Source organism: Amblyomma americanum, chromosome 1 (genome assembly GCF_052857255.1).
Source record: "Amblyomma americanum isolate KBUSLIRL-KWMA chromosome 1, ASM5285725v1, whole genome shotgun sequence".
NCBI classification, from domain to species: Eukaryota; Metazoa; Arthropoda; class Arachnida; order Ixodida; family Ixodidae; genus Amblyomma; species Amblyomma americanum.
In genome coordinates, this window is record NC_135497.1 from 40992381 (window position 1) to 41019216 (window position 26836).

Here is a 26836-nt window from a genome sequence, read left to right on the forward strand (position 1 = left end):
TTTGTTCGCGGAAGAACTAATACTTTCGTGGCGCGGTCAAGGAGCTGTCAAGGTAGAATTTACAGACCTGGAGGGGAAATGGAAGTTGCCTCAGTTTTGTGGTACTTAAGTGCTGCCATATATTGAGAAAGTTCAAATCTGAGCTGCCTCGTAGCTGGTGAGCCCTCTTAAGCTTAAGGACTGTCACATTTTGACTCTATTCGGGCTGGTTTTTACTGGATTTCAGAGTGAATGACAAGCTTTTTTGGGGCTCTTTGCAGGAACTCTGCTGAGACTTCGGTCCACCTACTTTTATCAGGGCGATCAGGTTATAAAGAATTAGAGGCCATATAGAGTATATGTGTTGTTCAGCTACAGTGCCAACTGCCCACCATGGAGCCCAACAAAGGAACAGGACAGGAAATTGAAAAAAAAGCCCCGCCCACGCCAGTTGCACACTGCAACTATAGTCAAATATAACGTAACGCAGGGTGGTTAGCCACACAAGATTAGCCCTCGCCACCTGAAAGAAAGGAAAAATCCAAGAAGGGAGAAGGATAGTTGTGAGAAAAGGATATAAAAGTGAAATATAGAGGGGAGGACAGCAAAAAACGACTCCTGATTTCCCCTGGTCGGATCAGGCCAGCAGGTGGATAGTGCTCTGCTGGGTGGAAGTAGACGGTGTACGAATCTTGCTTAAATATCTGAGGGGGGTGCAGTAGTACTGCTTTTGCAGTAAAAATTCACATTAGTACAGGTGGTGAAATCCCCGAAGGAAACTGTCGCAGAGTTGCCACGCAGCTGTTTTGAGTCATTTGCATGCGTTTGAGAGTGCATAAAAAAACATCCTATTTTCAACCTGAACGATTCTCAATTTGGTTGAAACAGAGAAATCAGAGCTGAGTAGAAGATATTAAAAAAATGTTACAAGTTCGCAGTGTACAAAGAAAGTTAAGAGCCTTGAAACAACTTTTTTAATTTTGAATAGCTGAACTAGAGTATGATGCAAGGAGTTCCCCGTTTTTAATTGGGCTCTTCGTCCCAGGCAGTTAGGAAAAAAAATTTATGAATTAAGAATATTTATAGAACTGCATCACCCAAGATGCACTTTGCGCAGTGATGCTGCTTTTAGACTTTCCTCGGGACATATACATTGGGGAAAAATCCATGAATTTAACGCATAAAATTTGTTGGATGGAAATCTAGGAAAACAATTATAGGTGTAATGTAACAGCCAGTAACAATAGCATCACGGCGCAGCTTTGCTCATCCCGAAGAAATTGATACCAACCCTTGGCTACATCTTCTCTGTACTTCGAAATAAAAATCCAAATAATCGGCACCCGTGTGTCTTTCAATGTTTCTTTCCTTGTGCCTTGTCCCTTGCACTGTTCCCTTACCAGCCGAAAATATAAAAACAGGCTACTTTCACTTAAAATAGCCTACAAATAAATAAGTACATATCTACTAAAGATTCACCAAAGCACAAAATTATGAAAACACAAAATTATTACAGATTCATCTGGCTATATACAGGGTGTGATGCAAGCTAGATGGGTTGCCGCATTTCATCGATGATGGTTCGCAGCGCAAGAACTTCATCGAAAACTTCCTGCAACGTGGTCTGCATTTCCCCCTGCAAAAAGCATGAACAACAGAAAGACAACATGATTACTGAAGGTACTGCGCAGTATCAAACTTTTTCAAAGGGTTATATTTAAGCATTAATGCACACATGACAACTGAAATAGAGCTCCTCAGATAATTGTTTAGAGTAAGACAAGTGCATACGGCCTAAACAAGCGGCACCATTTTCCTGAAGAGCAAGGCCATTAGCTCAAGCAGTGCTGCTGCCACGGTTTGATGTAACTGCATTAACATATATGTACGAATACCCCTGTAGCCAGAGGTGGGCATTCTCATGACCGCGAGCCATTATGAAGGCGTCCTCACCCTCACCTCATGAGGATCTGACTTGGTGAGGTGAGGAAGGATTGGCGCATGGAAATTCGTGAGGGTGAGGCAGACAAGGCGAAGTGAGAGCGAGGGTGGGAAGACGTGAGGTGAGGACGAAGGAGGGCAAGATGCGTGGTTTGAGGACGAGGGTGGGGCCCTGAACAGTACTCCCGGCTAACATTTCCTGTATCTGCAGCCCGTTATGGATTCCCGTTTTAGAGCGCTAGTTCTTAAGGCCAAGGTTCCCGTGGAAGACACAGTTTCTGCAGTCAGGAGGTACACGAGGCGAACACGAAATGCGGGGAGCCGCACACCTACTCCTCGTAGTGCTCGTGATGTAAATACAACAAACAAAGGAAGCGCGCACGAACAGCCACAGCTAGGATTTGAAGGTAAAGGTAAAACGGCGAAGAAGCGGGAACGAAAGTCATAAAATAGTCGGCACACTTGGTGAATGAAGGCTTAAGTGTGGATGCGGGGCTAAAATATTGATTTTCGGAAAAATATGCGGTTTTTAAGTTTGAGTTGTTTTAGATTGCTTATTTAATGAAGAATATTCTCACAAATTTTTGTTGTTATCTGAGCCGAAGAAAATTAATTCTTCATGAGGCGGTGGTAGGCCGTTGAAGGAGTCTATGAATGCTCTTCTCAAGAAGCGGCCGCAGTGCGGGTAAAAAACCGAACGAGAAGTGAGTGCCCATGTTGAAAAGATTGTTTTTCGTGTTTTTTAGTCACGGAAGACCTTCCATCAAGAATAAGCAAGGCTGCTAACGAAAAACTAAAAAAAAGAAAGGCATATGGCATATTTCTGGCCGCAGCAACTGCAGAGTGGCTGGAAAACCGAAATAGGACCTCATATTGGCGGAAATATACCACGCAACCACCCAACGCTGTTTTTGCGCCATTCGAATTCACTCCCACTCTGGTCGTGTTCGAAGCTTGCTATCTGTCACATTTTCTGCCTTATGTGAGTTTAATGCGAACAGCGGGTGGCCGGTGGTGTGACCGGAAGATGCTCGCAGCGAAGGCTTCAACACGGAGAAGCTTCGGGAAGCGAAAACGCATCACGAAAGAGCGATGCCTACACACTACTGGGCAACCGCCAGCAAGTGAGCGTATGCTTGTGCATTCCCCAGGCTTAAGCCTGCCAACGGCGTCTGAAGCGAACCCCCGACCTCCGGTGATGGTCCATCAGCTGAAGACCGAATTCGCATCGCTATGAACCGTGGAGATTACAGCAGCCTTCGCTGTACTAGAATTTAATGAGGGTGCAAATGTCATCAAGACGAGCGTTTCACAAGCTGGAACTAGAACATGGAGTCCAGACGATGAAGCACATCCAGCGAGCAACCCATCAAAGTATTTGACGAGCAGAAAACAAGGCTTGAACCATTTGCCACAGAGCAGGGTCGTGTTGAAGAGGTGGGCCCGACCTATGGAGAAGGGCACCTTAACTTTTTTTATCCCAAAATAAATCGCATGTTCTTCAATCTTTGAACTCATTTTTCACAGTTTGCACTTTTTCGGAAAACAAAACTGTTAGGAAAAACTCATTTCCAAACTGCATCTCCAAAAGCTGCTTTGAAGAGGTTTCTTGACTGAAATTTTCTTGATTGACACGTGGTTCTTTGTTTCCTTACTGAAACGCGCGAATTGCCTTATCCTGCACTATAAAACATCCAGAAGATATCTAACCTTAAAATATTAGCATATCTCAATTATTTTTCAAATGATAGTTTTCCGAAGTTGACACACCTGATTACTCAATATGACAGTTATAACTTTTTTTCATTTTGAGCTAGGAAGCTGACAATTTAAATAGTGCAACGGGAAGCAGATACACCATCCCTGTAAACTTTATCGGGTTTGCTGCAGTAGTTCAAAAGTTGACTCTTCAGGCTCGCATTCCCCTTTAAGGAGTCTGGAATAACCCAGCAAGCAGAATGCGCAACATTGAGTGAAGACGCGCGCCTACGCATGGCAGTGATTGCAACATCATAATACAAATTTGAACCAATGCGCTTAAGATTGAAATGAATCATTGTATGGCTGTGTCGACTTTGGCCCATCGCGGCATGAATGAAGCATCTCTCGTGATCATGTTCATGATCTCGTGATCAAGATCATGAAAGATCGTACTCCGAACTTGCCACTGCGATTTGTCGTGTGCCAAGTATTGCTGCTCATCATGCTTGCCATCTGTTGAATGCGACATTCGAGTTGCTCTGTCAGCCGCCATTTTTGATGTCCCGCACTGTTACAGCGGCAGCCGCCTGTTGGGTGACCTGCAGTCATCCCGCAGCAAACGCATTCCGACGAATTCCCATGATTCTTGATAAAAACAAGTGTTCGCCATTTGCAAGTCAGCGGTGTGTGTTATGGTCTTGTGGGAGTATCAGTGGCATTTCACCATGGGGAGATCACGAGTTTCATGGCCGCGTCCAAGCTCAAGGCTGTTGATTATGAGCTGGAGCATGGCAACTGTGCTGCGGCAGGCATTTCGGCTTGGACGAAATCCGAATATGCTATTGGAAAATGCATCGTGAGAAGCTAATGACTACTAACAGGACTCGCTGGGCTTTCCGCAGACCCAAAACGGGCCAGTCTGTCACGTTGAGGAGGCGGTCATTGAATACACGAGGGACCAACGCAAACATGGTTGCGCAGTATTATTAGAAATGATACAAACAAAGGTAAACACAACTGCCAGGAAGCTGGGAATCGCCGCAAAAGACTTCCGCGCAAGCTGCAGTTGGACGACTCGCTTCATGCGTCGAAATGGACTTTCACTGGAGTGGCGAACGTCACTGTGCCAGCAGCTCCCATCTGCATACGAAAACAAGGACATCGACTTTCATCGTTTAGTCACCAAGATCCGCGAAAAGATTGGCTACCTCTTCTCACTAATATGGAACGCCGATCAAGCTCCGTTGACCTGCGACATGTCCTGAAACAACGGTCAATGAGAAGGGCGCTTGGAGTGTTCTCGTGAAGACATCTGGTGCAGAAAACCAGTGATGCACTGTCATGTTTGCTGCGATGGCCGTTGGGCAGAAGCTGCCACCATATGCTACCGTATAAACACGTGTAAGGGCTGCACCCAACCTTTGCACGACCCATGGGAGAATAGCCTTCGAAATGTACACGCTGTGACCTCCACGATCAGCTCCGGCTATGAGCAAGGGTGCACTTGATCGCAGAGGCCACGCACACACCGAGCCAGTCTGGAGAGGAGCGCATTGAGGAGCGCGCGCACGCCGCCGCCGCCGCTCCTTGAGCCCGACCGTGCACGTGCACAGGAGCTTCCAGCTGCCACCCACAAATGACGCGCGAGGCCGAGGCTCATCAACATCGTCAACTTTTTCCTCCACCGCGAACTCCCGCTATCGGCATTAGTATCGCCAGCTCCAGCTTTTCGCAGCCGTCAAAGCACAGGGGTTGTGGTAGCGTGTTAGTTCACCGTAGTTGGATAGGTAGTTGTGGCTTTCGCATGCCGCCACCGAGAATAACTGTTTTAGCAGGATGGGCAAGCACTTTAATAGCTACACCACAGGGAATTTGCCGTCGAACACAGCAAGCGTGTGGCGGTCAGGAACTTCGACGTGGCCGAGAAGTGCATCCGACGATGGTGCAACCAAACGGATGCATTGAGGAACACAACTGCAAAAAACGCGCTTTCCGAGGCAAGCCGCGCAAGTCTTCCAAAATAGAAGAAGACACGGGAAGATTACGACAACTGCAGCCCCGCGCTGATTTAGTTTACATGGCTGTGCGCAAACAGTACTGCTCGTTTGCGTGGCATAAAACGGCAGGTGGGCTATCGTTATCTTAAATATTACGTACTCTTGCTCACACATTGCACTGTTACTCATTTGCATACCATGATAACACTGCAATAAGCGTCGATGATGCTATATCGCCTGCTTGGGAAACGCTTCGTGTAGGATACTGGAGCTTCCCGCTAATTGTATCTGCTTTCTCTTACGTCACCAAAAGTTAATTTTAGATCACTTTTGATAAGAGTACGTTCAGACATTACTTGAATTACTGAAAACAACCAGATTTGTTGTCCACAGTCGACGCCGACGGCTGCTGCCGGCTGCCTTGTGCATGCTATGCACACCGTGCCACATATATCGGCACTTCCCCCTTATTGTACTCGCGTTCAGCGATGTAGGCAGTCGTCGCTTTGAGGGCACTGTAGCAAAAACTACGCTCGACAGCTATTTGCAGGCGCTAAAAATTGCGAATTCGCTCTCCGCAATCGCCGAAATCGCAAACACAAATCTTGCGTACTCGCTAGTCCTCGTCACAAAAGGCGCTGGCGGTCCACTGTCGACCGAAATTCAAGAATATGGCAAGTTCCTCACTGCTAAGTAAGAAAGTGTGAAGATATGATATGTAGCCGCTCGTTTCGCCAAAGCATGGACCGAGACAAGACCCCTCCACATTCAGTCTGGCAGGCACGGCCAGGGTTGAAGAGGCAGGGGGCACCCACCATGAACGTGTGTTGCGTGAGGCTCAGCTCAATGTGCATGTCTCGTAGGTGGTCGTCCAGGTGGCGAGTCCGATCAATGATCCTGTCCTCCAGCCGACGCACCAGGGCTTCCTGTGCGGATCCACAAAAGCAGTCAGTGGGTGCACAGCACTTTCTCCGCACCCTGCAGCCACAGTTTTTCCACGTAATGCTGCACCACTCTTCCTAGATTGCCACCTCAGCCACAAGGAAACAGTCTATTCTTGAAGATTCCTTGTTACACAAGTAAAAAGCTCATCGCAAGAAGCAAACTGTGCTATAGTTTTCATGCGTGTGACACATATGAAAGCGTGAGGCATTAAAATGCTGTTTTTATTTACTGATGATGAGGTTGGTTAGCCGAGTAATACAGGAATCCGTGGGGCATGGTGCACTGTTTCGACTATTTTTTATCTATGTAGTATCCTACTACTATTGAACCTCATTATAGAGAACATGGTTTTATGGTGTTTAATGTCCCAGAGCGACTCAGGCTATGAGAGATGCCATAGTCAACGGCTCCGCACAATTTCTACCACCTACGGTTCCTTAATGTGCATCGACATCAACAGTACACGGGCCTCTAGCATTTCGCCTCCATTGAAATGCATCCGCAACGGCCGGGATCTAACCGGCTTCTTTCAGCAGGCCGGCACCATCACCACTGAGCCACTACAGAGGCCATTATAGCGAACGATTGCTTGGCAATTGCTTTGTGGCCTCTCACCGGCAGGTCAGGCTCAGCAGCTCTCACCAGGCGTCCGTCAGACAGGCTTCGATCCGTAGTGGCCTTCTCGGGAGTCATAGTAGCAGAGCTGCTCGGAGCTGATTCCACACTGACTGAGTCATCGCTCTGCGATGCTTCACTGCCGTCGGCCACCAGGGTTGCGTCCAATGACTCGTCTGCCCGAGGGAGAAATGGGAACACATTAAACACAGCAGCAAGTCCAAGAGAAAATGCAGCATGCCCTACTCACTGAGGGAAGAACTTTATAAACAAACTAATAAAAACGGGCTATGGACACAGGTCAGAATAACACATAGGGCATTGTGTGTCCTTTTCTTCTGTCTCCTGTGACCCTGTATAAACACCTGTAAAGGCCGGACCCGTGTATGGGCAGCACCTTTTTTTCCAGGAGGAAATATTAAAAAGGTCCATGTGAGGGCCGCACTCAAACTTTCCACAACCTACGTGGGAATAGCCTTCGAAATGCATGCGCTGTGGCCTCCGCAATCAGCTAAGGCTGAGAGCAATGGTTCGCTTTATCGCGGAGGCGATGCATACGCACAGGAGCTTCCAGGTGCCGCCCACGGATAGCACCTGAGGCTGCGTCATTATCAACCTTTTTCCGCCGAAGCTAGCTCCCGCTATCCATATCGGCATCAGTATCACCAGATCCGGCCTTTTGTGGCTGTCAAAGGAACGGAAGTTGTGGTTGCGTGTTAGTTCACCATAGATATGGCTTTCGCATGCCTCCACCGAGCATAACTATTTTAGCAATATGGGCAAGCACTAATAACTACCCCACAGGGAATTTGCTGTCGAACACGACAAGCGTGCGGCCGGCAGGAAATTCGACATGGCCGAGGAGTGCGCCCGACAATGCTGCAACCAAAAAGATTGATTGAGGAACACAAGCTGCAAAAAGCGCGCTGTCCGAGGCCAGCCGTGCAAGTTTCCCGGACTGGAAGAAGAGCTACTCTGCTAAGTGATGGAAGCGCGGAACAACGGCTGCGCGTTGACAGCAGACATGCTGAGAGACTTCTAGTGGGATGAGCATCCACAAGAGCACACCACTAGCTCTGCGAGTGACGACTGAATACGACACACCCCGAAAATTCGCCCTCAAATCCAGAAAAAAAAGTGTGCACCTTAAAAATCTTCATATGGCAACTATGGAAAACTAACTCGCTCAATCTGTCGTTATTTATAAATGAGTACCATTCAATCATCACAGGCAAACTGACTACAGTAGAAGCACATTAATTCTAACTCTGTTAATTCGAACTGACGCCCGGGTCCCGCCACAGCCCTGTGTATTTCAATGGGGGAAAACTCCCGATAATTCGAACCGGCATTGCTTCGATTGATTCGTACTAGAAGCCCCTGGCTGACACTGCTCCTTGTAGAAAGAAGTTGACCCATTGCAAGTACAACGCGCTGCAAATTCACTACAGACCTAAAACAATGGGAAAAAAAAGCCGAGCGCACGAGGCTTGTGCAGCCCGTGCTCTGGCCCATGCTGAAGCAGGTTTTCGCTGCAACAATCGCTTGCACCATCAATGCTTCGGTGCAAGCCGTTCCAGATTTTCATTGTGCCGCGGTCGCTGGTCATGTGGTGTACACAACACAGTACTTCTACAGACAAGCGTCGCGGGTGTACGCAAAAATGCAGATGCCTACACTGTGCCAAGCGACGCTGCCTTTGAAGTTAACTTGCATATGCTAATATTTCAAGCCGTGCGCGTCGCTTGTGTTAGAAACATTTTTGTTAATGCTCAGAGAGTAGTTACGCACTGTTTCACCCTGTTCGCCAGATGGAATTAGTCGGTGGAGCTCTGCATCGGGTGCTCCTCCGCTCCTATTTAGAGACAAGGGACGGCGGGCGAAAGTTCAACTTATGGGGAGAAACTAATCATCCACATTAATCAACCTCTGGGCCGATACAGCCCATCCAATTGCTAGTGGAAGATATGGGACGACATGATGCACGACGCGAAACAGCTTTTTTACATAACGAACATTGGAATGTGCTTCCTATTTTCGCCGTGCCGCTTCACTCCGGAGGCCGCGGCATTCAATGAACACTTAAGTCATATAGCTGCTTTGAATAAGGCAAATGCGATCAGAGAGCTGCACAAGTGAATGCACAGCCGTTACCTCCAGTTCCAAACAGAGTTTACACTCACTCTGCCAAGCTATAAACAAAAAATTTTGCTTCTCATTCTAGAATTTACACTCATATGTGCACATTCCGCTTGATCAGAGTGGATTTTGGTGCAGCATTTGCTGTGTTTGCCAGGTTCTGATCGACCTACCGTGGAAAAATTCAAATAATTTGGGAAATAACATAGAATGAATTTACCGAGATCTTAGCTTCATTGGACCAGTGTTGAAACGACGCACTTGTTGAAGGTCGTGAAAATGAAAACAGAAAAACTGCACGTCGTGCCTTCTACAGCTCTGAGTCCGGTGCTGCTTCAAACTCTGTGAACGCTGAAAGCGACTGGCAGCAGCTTTTTGCCTTCTTTTGGGCATCTGAAAATAGCCCCTGCATCTGAAAATAGCCCCTTTCAGCATCTGAAAATAGCCCCTGCGTTCAACTTACGATTAAAGCACACGGAATATTGTTCCTAAACTTATGCTCAGAGCCCAATAAAATGAGAAGGAGTTGCAAGCGTTGCTCGATTCATGCGCTGTTTGCCACCCAACGGAGCAGCAATAATGTGGACTCAAGAGACACGAACCAAATGATTAGATTCCAACGTAGAAATGCGATGGTAGCCGCAAAGCCGATCAGTCGCCGAACATACCCTGCTCCTTGGGCCCCTGCCCGTCGCTTTCGCGCCTATCTGACTGCTATAACTTGTAGAAACGTATTCCGCTTCCATTCTTGTGCATTAGGGCTCAACGAATAGAGCCACAACTTATCGGCACGCCGTGAATTTTGCCCCAAAACACGCAAGCGCGGCAAACCTAATGCGGACGGCCCCACCTTTTGCCAACACAACAAAAGTCACTGCTGACGGCAGTGTCTCCGCATCTCCTTGATGTCGCGTCCTGACGCTTATCTATAATGAATTGCAGTACGGTGTTTCGGGTGCCACCGTCGTGGTTTTTGTTGGTACCTCGAGTTACGTGGGCAGCAGTGCGGAGACATTGGAGCCCTTGAGTGATGCCGGTATAATTGAGGCTGCATGCTGTCAGAAGATGCCACAGGGCTCACGTTCGGTGAGCACAGCCGATAGTGATGAGTCCGACTGTGGCGACAACCCACGCTTTCGCTGTGTGTAGCTTTTTTGTTTGATTAGGCATTCTACTTGCGCCTCGCACCGCTGCTGCGACCAGAAATGTCGCAGGGCCTCATTGGGTGCTGCCACAGGGGAAGCACATGTGGCTTGTACAGATCAAACAAGTGAATAAAAATGAATACAGACGTGAATGAATGAACCCCTTATAAGGCCCAAGTTAGATGCATGTCTCACATGCATACAAATGTTAAATTTGTACTCAGAATGACTAGAAATCGAATATCACTTTCAAGCAATTTGGACCAACGGTTTTGCAGAATAAAGGGGGTACACATTTGTACGTATGACTTTGTAGAAATACATGAAATGTCGTATATATATATACCTCAGTCTTATCAATGGATACGAAAGCTCGCAATAGAATCAAGAATTATTATGAGGCAGGTGACACATGGAAAAGGCTCAAAAGCTAAACAATTTCCAGTTTTATTTTTTCTGCTAATATGGGCCGCAGTACCATATACTGCCGATTATAAGTCTACCCCAACTTGTGACTCCCACTGGGCAAAAAATGGTTGCAGTTTAGCTCAGCTAAGCATGGTTTAATGAAATCGTCCCGACAACGTAGACTGCTCCAGCTGACTCACTCCGTGCATAGCGAGAACTGCAATGCGAACGGCGCGAGAGTGGCGCCGGCTTTTCTTTCCAACAAACGTCGACTCAAGTGGGTTAGTCATGTTGCCACAGTTGCCAAGGCGGTGGTCAGTGTAGGCACGGCGCGCGCGTGCAGCTGCGGCGAGTGATGTGGGATATGTCACGTGGCTGCCACACTTCCACCGCTCCTCTATTTGAAGGTCCAATTGTGGCGCCAATGGCCTTGGCTTTACTAAGCCAGTAAAGCTTTCGCTTTTAAAAAAGTGACTCCGAATATAGATTGACACTGCCTCACTCTGCAACCCTAGCTCGGAAATAAGTTTATGCAGAACACAGAGTCACACAAGGAAAGGTTTATATGGTCACGAGACATCTCTTACGACTTGTCACTGCTGGTGAGGACACAGTCGTGGCCATCGCCTTTCCTGCGAATGATTGGTGCTGGCTGTCAGAAGCGGTGCAGAGATTCCGCATGTGAAAAACGCTGCGCAGACAAAGTCGACTGGCAGTCCACAGCAGGCACAGTTGACCCACTGTGCCGCTTCGCTCAAAGGAACACGCTTCAGCCGCCCTGTCGGTGTCTTAGGGTTTTCCTGCTGCACGCACCGATGCGGCCAGAGAATAATGACCAGGTCACATTGAGCGTCCGCTACCGCTTTTTTCACACGTTTGATGGGTGATTAGCATTGCAACTGGATGCCAGCACCACACAACGCGAAACCATTCGAGGACAGTTTCGTCATTTAAAAAAAAAAACTCCATCAACCGGCATGAAAACTTTAGGCGGAACTTTCGTTGGCCGGCATCATTTCCCTCTTGAACAGAAGAAAGGGCAGTAGCTTGTTGTGCCTGTAAAGCCGCGCTTCATGGAGGCATACTTTTTATTCCTTTAGCTTGCGGTCACTGCGGACCTCCGGCCTACGGGCAGAGCCCTCAGTGAAGCTCCGAGCGCCCCCCACTCGCGTGTCCCCCGCAAGCAGTGGCAAACACGCAGGAGCCACTGTCTGCTTGACAGCACTGCTGTGATGGCCGAAGGCTCCTGGCTTTGTTGAGCGCACCAAGAAAGCATGCGAGACGCACACAATGAGCACGTGGCGCCGCTTGGTCTTAGGCGGCATTCCTACGGCAGCAGATCCCAATGCTGCGCGTCTGCGCAAATATTCGAACCGCTTCACATTCCGCGATGGGCGTATTTTTGCTGGCATTCTCTAGGGCGCCGATGCGTCGCGGGCCTCCGCCATCTGACATTCCTGCGACGAGCCAGTGGGTTAGCAGACCCGCCAATTGGGTGAAAAATAAAAATCTTTTCTCCCATAGGGAGAGGGTTTTAAGAATGTTTTTGTTATGTGTTTATTCTTCTATTTAGCCAACCACTGGACATGAAGTTGGGCCCAACCTTCAGGGGCTGTGGCTGCCTTCATTGGTTACGGAAGCTCAGGGCGGGCCTCGAAATATGGCCGCCCTAATTTCTTTGTTTGGGAAAGTTTTCAAAATGCATGTGAAATTATTGGAGAGCAGTCCTGTCTACTTGAGGTAGAGGCTTCGTGGAGTGGCACGTAATTCTACAGACCTAGACTTTAACCTCGTGTCGATGAGTAACGTCTTGTCGAGTTTCTCTCTGTGAGATCTTTTAAGTTACAGTTAGCTTGTGTGACTGTGACTCAACTTGTAAGGCAGTTTTCTCTTGTGCATCCTGTAGAAATATTTTCTCTTTGTCTCCATCATCTGGCATCAATCATCGTCTGCTCCTTCAACAGCATCCAATTCACGTTTGGAGGGGTCCTGTGTCCCTCCAAAGAAACGGAAAGAACCATCTTTAATTTACTGTGTCCATCTGCAGTGCAGCACAACATGAACATAAAACAGTTGTGCATGTTACCTGTGGTCAGTAGGCGAACATGGAACCCCCTTCCCCGCACACTGTCCTCTTACTGGGCATACAACTAGCCCAGCTTTCCGGCTTTATGCAAATCAGAACAGGGTCTGGTCGGCATTCCCGTTTTCACGAATGAGGAACAAAGGTTTTGCCCCCACGTCACTCACGTAGCACAGAAACGTGTGCCGTTTTTTTTCGTGTGCTTCAAGCAACTTTCGGCAAACGGTGGTGCGTCGCCTTAGGCCCAGGCCATTTCGTTCCATGAAACCTGTCACCCATTTCTAGACACCTTAAAACTCGGCACGTGGGATGCACATCTCCTCCGTGGCAGTGTGTGAATTCACTTCAATGTCGTCGCAGTAAACACTAACACTCCGTCGTGAACTCAATTTCGAACCACATCCTCAACAGCAGGGTATCATCTGAATTTCAATCCGCTTAAGGAACGACGTGTAGCGGCACATGCAAAGATATTGCTTCTTTGTTTTCTCCATTCCCTCACGCACATTTCTGACACATCAAACTTCTACCCTGCAGATGCGTTGTTTTCCAACTCGGCATAGAGGACTGCTTGTCGCTGTGGCAATACAAAGCCACGCTATAATGTTGCAGAGGTTGAGGTGGCATCTTGGTGTCCGTCGGGTAGAGATAAGCCACGCGGCACAGCTAGTGACTGTCACCTCGGCGAAGTAAAATGTACAAATGGCACAAAGGTATACAAAAACGTAAGAAAACGCCTCCGCGTGCATGCGACTGGTCACATGGTTTGCTGTATTTACTCGCGTAATTTGCGCGCACCTAATTTATTTTCCGTTTATTAAAAAAATACTATTACGCGCACATTTTACACTACCTGCTCCTCCAGACCACCAGCATGCATTCAGGTGCGCAAAAGGCAGGATTGGGAATACTGACACATCCGCATCGCCGTGTACTTCGGGAAACCTCCAATGACAACAATCGAAACTACCGAACCACTGGATGTTCTGTTTGCCTCTAGTCAGCCGGCCTTACACGAATGTGCCATTTTATTGCCTATTATCTCCATCTGACTCAGACTGCTGGCTTTGCGCATTTATTAATGCGAAGCCATTAGATGGCTCACTTTCAAGGTCACGTCAGCAAAAAAGCGTCTTTAAGAAATGGCGCAATGTGACGTCACGAACCGACGAGTCAATTGATGAAGATGATGACATCACATAATTATTGCTAAATACACACGCCTAAAAAATGTTTATGTATTGAGGTAACATCAAAACTAATTAGTATATATAGTACTGCCATATGAGTGTGACATCATAGCAAGTCACGTATGTGGCGATGGAAAATGTAATGTCACACGAAACCCCCACCCACCCCCAATACATGAAATTCCAGCGATGGCATCACTGCCTTACATAAATATGGTCGCAGTTTTGCCGACTACATTCGCATCAAAATTTTGAGCAACTCTTCGTCCTACCAGGTGGCGTCAGAACATTTCCCTTTGCATATAGCTTACACGTTTTAGTGAACTTGGAGGCTAGCTTGCAACAGGGGTTCGGACCAATGACATATGCCCCTTCAGTTGCATGCTTCAAGCTACGGTTGAGGTGTCCACTGAGATGTAGAGATGCGAGTGTTACTGTACCCTTTCCTTTCCTCAAAAACCTTTCCTTTCCACAGAACACATGCTTTCGCATTCCTCCACGTAAGGCGACTTAGGTGCCCTCAGGATTTTTGCTTTGAACTACGAATTTCTGCTCAAATTCCTGTTTTTTGAGCAAACTCAATTTTGCATCGCCTCTGAAAATTATTACGTAATTATGCAAGCACTGGGCAAGACATCCACGGCTCGATGGACACTACTTTTGACCTCGCACATGTGTCAACTTAATGCGTCCGCGTACAAGTAGACTCCAATTATAAGTCTGCCCCCTACCTTAGGAGGGTCACTGTTCGATAAAGTGTCGACTTATATAATCGGCAATATACGGTAAAGGCTCGGACTTAAAGGGAGTGGAAAATAACTTCCAAATTATCCGAATGTCAATTAGCATCTAAAGGTCGTCCGCATGAAAATAAAATTTAGCTGGTGAAAACCATGGCTATGGTCATCTTTTAAGACGACAACTGCTTATTCTTCGCCCTTCTGTCCAATGCTTTACTTTATGCATGCTATTGCGAGTGCCGGAACCAGAACTGCTTCATAATGGGAAGGCTGTCAGCGGCTTCTTTCAGGGTGCGACGCGGTAGCGCTCGACCTCCTTTGCACGTGGCACCACATGTGAGAGGGCTCCTCTGCACCAACTGGAAACCGCACGTGTCAAGTGCGGAGTTTCGGTCCACTGGAAGATCGAAAACACCTCGCGACGAGTGGCCGCAAGGGAAGCGCCACTGGCACCGGAGTGGAAAGAAGTCTTCGAAAAACAAACAAAAGAAAAAAGACCACCAACGCTGCTGTCATTCTGAACGGTGAGCTTGACTGGCTAATTAATATGGGCGACTGATAGCCATCGTCGCCGCATGCTGGCAGCAAAGATACAGAACTGAAACTGCGCCACCGGACTCTCTTTCGGCCTATCGATGGGAGGCAAGGAGATCGTCAGCACGCCCACCATCATGCACAAATCTGAGGGGCACGGGTAACAATGCCTTTTGCAGCGCAGGCCCGAAAACGAATATTTTGACGGTCGTTTGTCCAGCAGATCATTCCTACAGCCCACAGAATTAGAATTAGAGCCCCGCAAATAATACACTTTGGGAGCCCGTCTGAATTAACCGATGCCAGCCTCGGGGTATCGAAATTAACGATCCTCTGACACCATTGGCTTACATGGGCGTTTGGCGCGAATCCGGCCGCAGTCAGATTCAACCGAATTTCCTAATTCAGAATGGTCCAACTAGCAAGGTCTTACTGTAAAAAAATTACACTAACGGGGCCTATCCGCGGGACAGAAAAACACGCTGAATGGTTTGTCAGATTGTTTGGTAATACGGAATGCAAAAATATCGCACACATAGCGCACCTTTGTCAGTTTGCCAGCACTTGAAGCAGGTGGGACAACAAGGGTCTCACTGTCCTACAAAGGACAGAAATTAAAAAGCAACCTATGGTGAATGCTGAACGGGCACAGTGACAAGCAACGTACCTGCTTCTGCAGCTGCTGCCCGAATGTCCTCCTCGCATGGTGACGCCATCTCGGACATCCGAAAGGAGGGCGCAGTTGACCGGGACAATGGAAAATCTGCCAGCACCGGCACGAAGTCTCTCAGCCCTATCCAAGAGGGGAAGAAAAAGTAAGCCTCCATACTTCTGGCCCTGTGTATCTGATTCTCTAAACCTGCGTGCACAAACAAATGCAGAAGAAAAAAAAACAAATTTTAAGGGCTCGCAGTTTTTTAGACGTTTTTAAAACCGGGGCGCTCTGAGCGGCTTAAATTTTTGGCATGAAGGCAACTGGCAAGGGAACGCCGCTGCTGAGGGCTTCACCATCCATCAAACAGTTCAACTGATAGAGCAATATGTAAAAAATACTGCAATGATCAGGTCGTTGCCAGAAGTCAGAGCAAATGTGGAATGTATTAAACCTCAATGCAACCAAGCATGTATTCTAGTTTTCGTAACTCCAGATTCATAGAACAATATGTATTTTTAGCGTCAATATAAAACATGATATAAATTCTAGTACCTGACTTGAAACTAAGCAGACGAAAATTTGTGTGCGGCCTTAAGTGGCTCAGCAGAGCTTAAATTTGAAAGTCGGCGCCGGCCAGCTAGAGACTGTGGAGCACGCAGGCAGATTAAAATGTGACGATCATACTGGCAAGCACACCACCTGCCGCACCATCTGGGGCAGTACGAGCAAAGTTGGCATGAGCATCAATATTGCCAGTAAGGGCAGCCTGAAGCTCTCGTTATCCAGCGAATACCTTGCACAGGTTTTGGCCAAAATCTTGCCCAAAATTAGTGCTTCGTGATTATTACATTTGAAGACTCCCAGTGCTCGAGAAAAGAACTGAATGGGTTGGAGCCATCGGCACAATCATCAACTGTGAAGCTTGGCTCTCACTTCACATCCAACAAAATTGCTTTCCACTCTGACAACGCGTGCAAACACGCAATGACACACACTGTCACCTACGGTGGAAAAGCTAGGCAAGGGGCAGGCTTAATTATATTTCTTTGCTTGTTCATTGAAAGATACGAGATACCACGGCAGCAGGGGCCGTGGGAACACCTCTTGATGACGTCTACAGTATCGTTACAGCCTCGTGTACTATCGAGGGAATCTACTCTCACCGATAGCCCAGTGTCAAGGGATCACCAGAACACCTTCACACCGAGAGGCTGCCGACGCATGCTCCGTTTTGGATGCAAGTCGCCGATCGCCACCGCAGGGGACCCAGGGCCGATTCTGACGAATGCTGCTCTTCCTTCGCTGGAGATAAACCCCCGCAAAAGGACGAAGACGACATTTTGGCGGCAGCAGGGGCCGTGGGCGGAACACTGCTTGATCACGTCTACTGTACCGTTACAGGTTGGCGACACATTCTTTCTCGTTAACCCGCTGTAAATTCCACGCTACTACTGTTGCCCCTGCTGCTGCCAAGTGCCTTACCATGTCTCCCACTGTTGAGTGTAGTGAATGCGAACAGCTCATAGCCGATCCCAATGTAAGTGTCTCTTGTAGTATGTGTGAATCTGAGTGCCATAAAGGTAAATGTGCTGCCGTATTCGAATCAACTCTGGAATCGAAAGGCGAATCATATAGAAAAAATTGGAAGTGTTCAAAGTCCAATTTTCTCGGTTCGGTTCAGCAACTGTGTCATTTGATGCGACATGTATTGAACAGACAGCTCAATTCCGTCAAATGTTTCTTTGTGTGGCATCAGAACATCGAGCTTCTCATTCATTGCTAGAAGCACCGCGCAGACAATTTGAAGGTTAGGCTCATTTTCAGGCTTATCAAGTTGTTGGGAACGAGATTTCACCCCTTTGGAGGGCGCATCAGCAGTCCACTCGAGAAAGTGAAAATACAACTCACTAATGCTATAGATTTCAACAGTATAAACTGTCACTGCAACCTATGAAATAAACTTGAAATTAAATAGCCGCTGTTTTACCGCAATTCCTGTATTGCCGCTATATTGCTGCAAATCCTGTGTTATGATTATATATATATATATATATATATATATATATATATATATATATATATATATATATATATATATATATATATATATATATATATATATATATATATATATATATATATATATATATATATATATATATATATATATATATACTTTTCATGCACTCACTCCTTATGCCCGTGTACTGTGCGATGTCAGGGCACGTTAAAGAGCCCCAGGTGGTCGAAATTTCCGGAGACCTTTACTACGGCGTCCCTCATAGCCTGAGTCGCTTTGGGACGTTAAACCCCCATACACCAAGTTTTTAGAATTGCGAAAGCGCGATTGAATTTGCGTACCCTCAACTAATTCGCGCCATTTCTCGCGTCATTCGTAAACAGCGCTCCTGCGGGAGGGCGCAATGCAGTATCAATCAAACGCGTTACTCAGTGCCGCACGAGCAGGTGCCACGAAAGTTCTCAGAACGTCGAAATCACGAAAAATATCAATTTCGTCGCTGACTAGAAGTGCAAGCAGACAGTGAGGGGTGCACTGTGCAGGTCGCGCTGGGAACTACAAAGCACACACTTCACTTCATGGCTACATGATTAGGCTTCCCGGTAATTATATTGTGTTGCAATAATCGAATTCCAAAAAAACTCTCAGGGCACCCGCGTGTACGACCGACAATATCTGCCCCGCCCGTGCAGGGGTGTTCAGCCCACCTCGCCACTTCACTGCTCCAGCCCGGGCAGGGCAGAGATAGTTGCATGGCAGGTGCGTCGCGGTAGGTGAGTCACGGAGTGTCGCGTTTGATTGACGCCGCTTTGCGCCCTACCGTAGCAGCGCTGTTTCCGAATGGCGCGAGGAATGGCCCAAATTAGATGAGGGTACGCGAAAGTAACCGCGTTTTCGGAATTCTAAAAGTTGATATGGCTATTAATAAAGGCTGGCTACATATCTCCAAGTGCATTCAGGTAGGGGAAAAAACGCTTGTTAGTGCCATACTAGTCGAAATCAAGAGGAAGAAATTGGCTTGGGCAGGGCATGTAATGCAAAGAGAAGATAACTGCTTGTTGTTAATAGTAACGGACTGGATACCAAGCTATGGCAAGCCTAGCAGGAGGCGGCAGAAGATTAGGTGGGTGGATGAGATTAGGAAATTTGCAGGCATAGTGTGGGCGCAGCTTGCAAAGGACCGGGTTACATGGAGAGACATGGGAGAGGCCTTTGCCCTGCAGTGGGTGTAGTCGTGCTGCTGCTTCTGCTGATGATGATGATGCCTATCGGGACTAGTTAAAAAGTTAGCTATCAAAATTTAGTTAATCGCTTTTAATAATTAACATGATTCGCCTGTTCTGGTGGCGGGCATCCCTTAAACACCTCATAAAATTTGTCGCAACAGTAGCTTGGTTTGTGCTAGTTAGTAATAGTTTTTTGAAACCATAGCGCAAAAGAAGACGGACGACACAGATGTCCACATCCGTCCACATGTGTGTCGTCTGTCTTTTTTTGCGCTGTTTTAAAAAAATCCTAGAATTAATATTCGCCTGTTTTTGACGTCCGGCAACAATGGTGTTAGTAAGCAGCAAAAAGCTTCTCTTTACCTCAAAAACCCCAGTTTAAAAAATTGGTGGCGGGCTTCCCTGAAACACCTCATAGAATTAGTCGCTAAATATCGCTTTACAAAACTGAATGAAAACTGTCCATGGTTGCTCGAAAATAAAAACTGATGGGTGAGCTGTAACTTGCTCTAATTGAACTCTGAATGACACCAAATGTTTTCAAAAATGCTTTTCACCATGACGCAAAATCTCGGCCCGCGGAATGCCAACTGCGCGTTCTAAGAAACTATATGAAACGGCTTGGTGGTGCCCAGAGCGCAGTACTTCCGATTATTGTTTGGTAACTAAAGCAAGAAGAGGCTCTCACTTTAGCCCTTAATGGCTGTATTTGTGGCATATATCGGAAGACCTGCGTACGAGGCTTGCACCTTTTGCTGATAGGATCTACGCTGTGCCGTTCATGGAGTCTTGTTTTGCGATTAGAACAGAACGAACACCTAACAGCACAGAAATCGGATCTGAGATGAGTTGTCTGCTTGTTTGGGGCTGAATGAGCCCGAAAACATAAAAATACATTGGTTATTCAAGAATATGTGTCAAGAAAGCTAATGTTATCAATGTCTAGGAAACAAAGGAGTGTGACCAAGCAGAAATAGAGAGCTCCATATCTCAGTAGCCAGTGAAAAGCAAGTGGTCCACAACGCAGAGGGCAGGTTCCCATATGCCCACCGTGGCTGGTAGCAGTATGCCACCTCGAGGTGGCATATAACGAACATTAGTGTGCTAATCTCGGATACGCCGAACCTAACAATGAAGCCAACGAACACTTTCATGTGTTATAATGGAGTAATTGCCCATAGACATCCACCCGAGTGCAGCCATAGGGCTACAAAGGAAAGCTAAATAGCTTTCTCAGAACCTTCGTAGTTAAAGAAAAATTCGTCTTGGTATGGTCTACTCCACCTTGGGGGATTCCCCCATAACAATTGATCGACACAGTTCCCTCTTCGATTTAATGATCAATTCGTTTTCGCCCTACCAAAGTTTGCCGTCCCGGTTAGCTGAGTTGGTAGAGCGACTGCTCCGGTGAAGCGGTGGTCCCGGGTTCGAACCCCAGACCCTGACGAATTTTTCTTTATGGTTTATGGATATGGTGAAGGTTTGGCTGCAAACGCGTTCAAATTATCCGCTGAGTTTCGCCTAAAAGTTTCTCTTGTGAGGCATTAGTAGGCGCTGTAACTGTCTCCATTTGCCATGGCTGAAAATAGCACATTTTCCTCTGGCGTGTGGTCATCTATTTCGTCGCATCATACCGCACACACTGGCCTGGAGCACGCGAACCGAGCACCGTCCTGTGCGCTATGTAATTTACGAGCGGCCTATGGATCGCAACAGAATCCTATCATGCCTTCGCTTTCGTATGGCTTACTGTTCATGCCTCCAATGATTTGTCTAGACCGCTCGCTCAAGTGAAAACGTCCCAGTTTCCCACCGGAGTGCTGTTTGAGCGCTTCGTAAAGTGTGTGGAGCAGTGCGCACATTGAACTGAGAGCGCAAGCTTCAATCAGCTTTGTTCTCGACACCATGTCGGCACTCTCGGTCAAGGATGCCGACACAAGACCGCCGGAAAGTGCTGGAAGCGCATTTCGCGTATTCCAATTTACTACACCGCTGGCAATGCTATGCCGAAAAAACTGCTCTTCTAAATCGGAAAGTCTATTGTTAGAAATTATGTAAAATCGTAGCTAAGGCACCCTGTACGTCGGTGCTATGCAACCTTGTCTCAGAATATGACCAGGATGCTGCTGGCGCGTTGCGAGTGTAATGTTGGCCGTTATATCTGACGCCTTTAGCACACCGTGTACCGTGTTACCGTTGCCTTTACCGCACTCTAGACATCAAATGTGCAAAAACGGACTAAAGTGCGCCCTAGCTAGCTCCCTTTACGGGGCAGGCTATGCTACCCAAGCCCTGGGGTAGATTTATGTCACTAAAAATAGGGAATACTTACGGTTGACGACGGAAACATATTTCCTCTTCCAAACATGTGCGAAGTTCTAGCAGTTAGAAAGATTTTAACCCAGGTTCCAACCTCACGTATTCACTAATTAGAAGACCCCCGGTTCAGCGTTTAAAAGGCTGCGCCTGTTGCTGCGTCAAGTTACTACGCTTTTCAGTGGGAATATGGGGAACCTGCCCTGCCAAGGTGGCCGCGCAATTGTTCCATTCGGTGACTCATAATTGCTTTTGTCAGCCGCTCAGGCCGCTGCAAACGCGAGAACATATTCTGCGCGATTAGATACCCGCGTTTGGCTGACAGCATTTATTGCCTAGCTTCTCTCAGCGTAGCCCAGATAGCTGACGCACGGCACGTGCGCTTTCGACAGAGCGCGGAGGCTCACGATAATATGCGCCTGTAGGTGGCGCGGAAAAGTACTAATAGTACTATCCAAAACTGTTTGCTCTTCTCGCTAGGCAGTGTGTTATGGCGATGCAATCGGCACCGCAAACTTCAGCGCATGTTCCCCATACCTCCATTGCCAGCAGTAAACATGCCGTGTAACTAGTGATCGAAACCTGCTCCCGAAGTTGGGCAGCATGCCCTGCCCCTAAAAAGGGGTGCACTAGGGGACAGCTTACTCCCGTTTTACTGCCATATAGGCGTATTCGTGTTTAAAGTGCGGAATATCGGGAGCCCGCCTACCGCCAGTGCGCATGCGCAGATCGCCTTGAGGACGCTGCAGGTACCCGCGAGCTGCGGCCACTCCTGACGCATCGGAGCCAATCAGCGCCTGTGCATTGGCGGTGGGCGGGCTCCCGGTACTCCGGTAATGGTAACGGTAATACGGTACATGGTACGCACGTCCTTCCGCATGCGATGCCCCATCGCAAAGTGTAAAAAGCATAGCTGGTCTTATGCTTTGTCATGGAGCTCTACCGTGCTGGCGGAAAGGAAACATGCGGGCGACCACGTCTTGCATTGCCAGCCAGAATCAACTGCACACTCCAACATTTCAAACCGAAAGTCAGGACGCATTGTTTCGCCATTCTGATTTGTGCTTGCAAGTAAAGGCGCGTGCGAACTCAAGTTCCTCAAGCGGTAATGCGCCAATGCCGTAATAAACACTCGCGTAATATCGGATGAATGGTGCTTCTATTTGAATTAATTCGGCCCGGTAGTACCCCTCATCTAGACCGAAAGAAAGGCCTGTTCTTGCTCTGGTTATGGCCTTAGGTATATGATTGAGGTCATGCATGTATAAAATCACTGCATATATAATATCGCGAAGTGAACAAGGGAGGGAAAACCTCAGGATGCTTTGCCAACGTTTCGACACGAAGACTTTCCTTCCTCTGGGCAAAGCGTTCATCACTGGCGGGTTTTAAATAGGGTCATCCCTCCGAGGAGGAAGGCCCGGTAAGGGATAGGAGGGTGTGAACTGAGAAGGGTGTTAGGATGGGGAGGGTGAATCGTGAACAGGCATGATGGCTGTTGAACATGATTGTCCGGTGGACCTGCAAAGCTGAAAAAAAGGCCATCCCAGAAGAAAAGAATCTGGCTGCTGAGGTCTCCACGCTCCACACCCCCAGATTCCTTTCTGGTGAGCTGGCCTTTTCAGAGTTTTGCAGGTCAACAGCCGGTTAACCACCTTTAGTAGCCATCACGCCTGTACACGATTAATCCTCCCCATCTTAACACCCTTCCCACTTCACAACCTCCTCTCCCCTTCACCGGGCCTTCCTCGTCGGTGGAATGACCCCACTTAAACCCCGCCAGTGATGAACGCTTTGCCCAGAGGAAGGCAAGCCCCCATGTCGAAACGTTTGTAAGCACCCAGAGGTTTTCCCCTTCCTAGTTCACTCTGTGATGACCAAGAACCATCTGACCAACCTCTCTACCATGGACTGCAGGTATAAAATATATTTTCCTCAGCTTTTTCCTCACGTTCCTCCTACCGATAATACTTTAGCTCAACATTTACAAACCGTCGTAAATTTAATCCGGCATCGCCTTGAGGTAGCGTTCGTCGATAAACATTCCGATACGTGACGCTTTTATGTACAGGTAGAAGCATACATGAAAGGAAAGACGCGAGGCCGTGGCGATGAGGGCTGATCGCGAATGCTTGCGGCTGTTCTAACATCTGAAGGCACACCCCGTCGCAAGCGCCATGACGCAAGCCTCAAATTTTAGCGCATAAAAATATAGGAGCTGGGCTTTCAGTTCTGAAATCCGCATACGCAAAAAAAACGAGTACTCTGGCGTGCATAACTGTCATACTGCTTTCTAAAGCAGTCGTTGAGGAGGGCGTGCCTCCATTATTAACAGCCACAGGCGACGAATCAACCAGTATTGCCCCAGAAAAGCGTGTTCCCTGTCATAATGCTTGTACCTGTAATATAAGCAAAAAAAAATAGTGGCGGCTTGTCGGGTCGACATCATGAACCCCCCATTCGACATCCTTCAAATCGGCAAAATCTAAGGGCAGACAGGTGTTGCTTGTTCGCGTACATTACTTGCGACGTTCTTGAAGTGATGCTTTGAATGAAGGTAACGTTTTGAGCATCGTCAAGGGGCTGTGTCGAAAATTCTGAGATAAGCTATGGATGTGAGCTGCTTGTGGCGCGAAGCTGACATCACTGAAAGGTGCAGTCTTTTTGGCGTAATGTGTTCCTGCTCAACAAAGGTGGAACCCAAGAGCTCACGCGAAGAGAAGCATTCCGTTACAATGGGCGCGAGACATGGGACACAAGTAGCAAGTGGTACTGCTCACAAATTGCCCTAGCTGGCCTGAAAGTGTCTCCAGAAACAGAGAGAAGTAGCTTCAACAGTATACTATATCAGGGCGACGGGGGAAAACAGAGCCTCGTGCATCCCAGAAACCGTCTTTGCGTGGGAAAAAAAGGCGAACTTCCATGAACGTGTGCTGAGATTTCGGCGAAAGGTAAAAAACCAGAAGTGGCCGAAACAAATCAGAAACCCGCAGCCCCAACGCGCAACCGTATTGGAATAGCACCCGGTCCGCCAAGGTGGATCAGTGGGCACTGCGCTGCTGCTGAGAACAAGGTCGCGGGTCCGCTCCTGGCCGCAACGGCCGGCCACATTTCGATGAAGGCTAAAGAAAAAAAAATCCTTTGTGCTGATATTTCAGTCCACGCGAAATAACCTCGGGGAATCGGGATTCGGGGCCGTCCACTGCAGCGTAACATCTTTCTCCTAGGATCTGCCTTGACACAAAAAAAATCCACTGTTCTTATTAAGAGGCTTATTCTAAATTGCGTTCGACCACGAATGCCCGTGAACAACAGCACGGACATCGCTTGCGGGGAGCGCGACGACGACACCTGCAGAAGGCGCTTGAAGGCGACATATCCTACGAACAAGCGCCAATGTCTCAGGTTCGGCATCCGCGTGTCAGACACAAAAATGCCTAGTCACGAAACGAAATTGGCGCGTGGCAAACACGTCTTCCTCCTTTACGCGTGAGGCGATGACCACTGACGCGGTGGCAAAGTGACTGGGGCTCTCAGTCGGGCTTGCGCCCAAATTAGTCGCAGCGGGCTGACAAATTCGAACAAAAAAATCGAGAGCTAAGGAGCCTCTGTGCCTAATAGGCGGTCGTCGTGGCACAAGAGCAATACCAGACGCGAAGGCCTGGGTAAAATTGACGGCCGCCGGCCGGTGCTCGCAGAGGCACGCGCCACGTAGGCCTAACCATGGGCGGGCGGTGCCCAGCAAACCCGTGTCACGGGGAGCGAATCCGACGCCAACCGTGACGTATGCGGCCTGCGTGAGTAGGGAAAGGCGAGAGGCCTTACCTGAGAGACAGCCGACGAGAGGGAGCCAGCAGGGGCAGCCAGGCGAGCAGTGTGGACCGAGGGAGCGGAGGCAGCCAAGGAGCGCGTGGGATGACAGCGAAGCTCGGTCTGCCGATGGTCGCGTCCTTTTCTTTCCTTTACGCCTCGGGTGCTGCGCTCGTGCTCCCCTCGCCACGCGAGCAGGTCCAGCTGAATGTTAATTTAACGCCGCAAACTACACTAAACCTGCGGATTCTTTCTTGCCACTTTCAGAGATGAGAAAATAACACTATTTCGTACCTTTTCTCGCTTCCAGTGGCAAAGGCAACGCGGAGTATATAGCTGAGACACTTACAGCGCAATTTCTCGTGCAGTACTGATGTATGCAGCACTGCAGTACTGCTATTCCTCACACAAAGCACTGCTCTCAGTCCGTTGTGCTGCTTATTTTTCGCCCGACTTACAAACAACTAATCAAGAACGCCCTGAATTTGCTCGGTTAGATAGGCAGCGAGGAAAAAGAAGAAATCGGAATTTGGCAGCCAGGGCCAACTTTGTTTTCTTCTTCCCCAAAGCAATTTTTAGCGTTTTTTTGTGTTCAGACGTGTGTTAATGACGCGCTGACTTCTACTTTGCATACATTCAAATGTACTGAAGAATATCGGCGGTTTTTCATTCTTCTCGATTAAACTTTTATCATAACTGATAGGAGCTTTGTGGACGAAAGCCGAAGCCGCCAAGCGAATGGAATTTCACCGCTTTGTATGTACTGCACTCAACAAATTAACTGTGAACGAGGAAACCGAAGTTTCAACACAAAAACACGGATATGTTAGCTATAGGAAAGGAAACAGAAGCGAGGTTGATTAGCACTATTAAAGGAGAGAGGGAGAGGAAAAACTTTAATTATGAGCAAAGCTAAGGAAGCAGGCGCTTTTATAGGAGAATATTCACGCCTTCGAAGTGCAATTGACCTGCGCTAGTATGAGGGCGATAGTCGGCCTAACGCCCAGTTCGCTAAAAATGCCCAAGCATATTGCAAAGAAATTGAGCAGCAGGAGAGATGCCCAGCGTTGATCTTTGGTGATGTGATTGATGGGGAGCGGGTAGCAAGACTGACGGACTCTCCACGCATTCTCGAAGTGCCTTCAGCCGACAAGGAGTCCGAGCTGTGGTAACACAGGCTTGGGACTAGGGGACAGGAAAAGAATTGGTTGTGAGGAAGGTTTCCAGCCTTGCAAGGAGTTTTGAATGAGTGACGTATGAAGTTTTTAATGATAAGGTACCTTATGGCTGTCATATGCAACTACGAATGCCACATACACTTATGGCGACAGCTTTGCTCTTATGCTGCATTCCACTGAAATAAACGTAAGCTAAATGGGCTCCAAACAAACG

At 47.9% G+C, this 26836-nt stretch overlaps 1 protein-coding gene across 1 annotated transcript; it reads right to left on the bottom strand.

The window, feature by feature from the left end:
* Window positions 1-1507: 1507 nt before the first annotated feature.
* Window positions 1508-25543, bottom strand: LOC144132250 (uncharacterized). The gene is made up of 5 exons (XM_077664510.1): window positions 25460-25543; window positions 16085-16210; window positions 7179-7354; window positions 6434-6544; window positions 1508-1615 (listed from the first exon to the last, which is right to left on the bottom strand). The coding sequence occupies exons 2-5, from the start codon at window positions 16140-16142 to the stop codon at window positions 1529-1531; spliced, it is 432 nt and encodes a 143-aa protein (XP_077520636.1). The 5' UTR covers window positions 16143-16210; window positions 25460-25543; the 3' UTR covers window positions 1508-1528.
* Between the last annotated feature and the right edge of the window lie 1293 nt (window positions 25544-26836).

What these genes read in the sequence shown, in the direction of transcription:
- LOC144132250 (XM_077664510.1), bottom strand. Translation starts at nt 16,142, where the DNA reads ATGTCCGAGATGGCGTCACCATGCGAGGAGGACATTCGGGCAGCAGCT. An exon ending in GGCAGCAGCTGCAGAAGCAG is followed by an intron (nt 7,355 to 16,084) that starts GTACGTTGCTTG and finishes TCCCTCGGGCAG; the next exon opens with ACGAGTCATTGGACGCAACC. An exon ending in TCACGCAACACACGTTCATG is followed by an intron (nt 1,616 to 6,433) that starts GTGGGTGCCCCC and finishes TGCTTTTTGCAG; the next exon opens with GGGGAAATGCAGACCACGTT.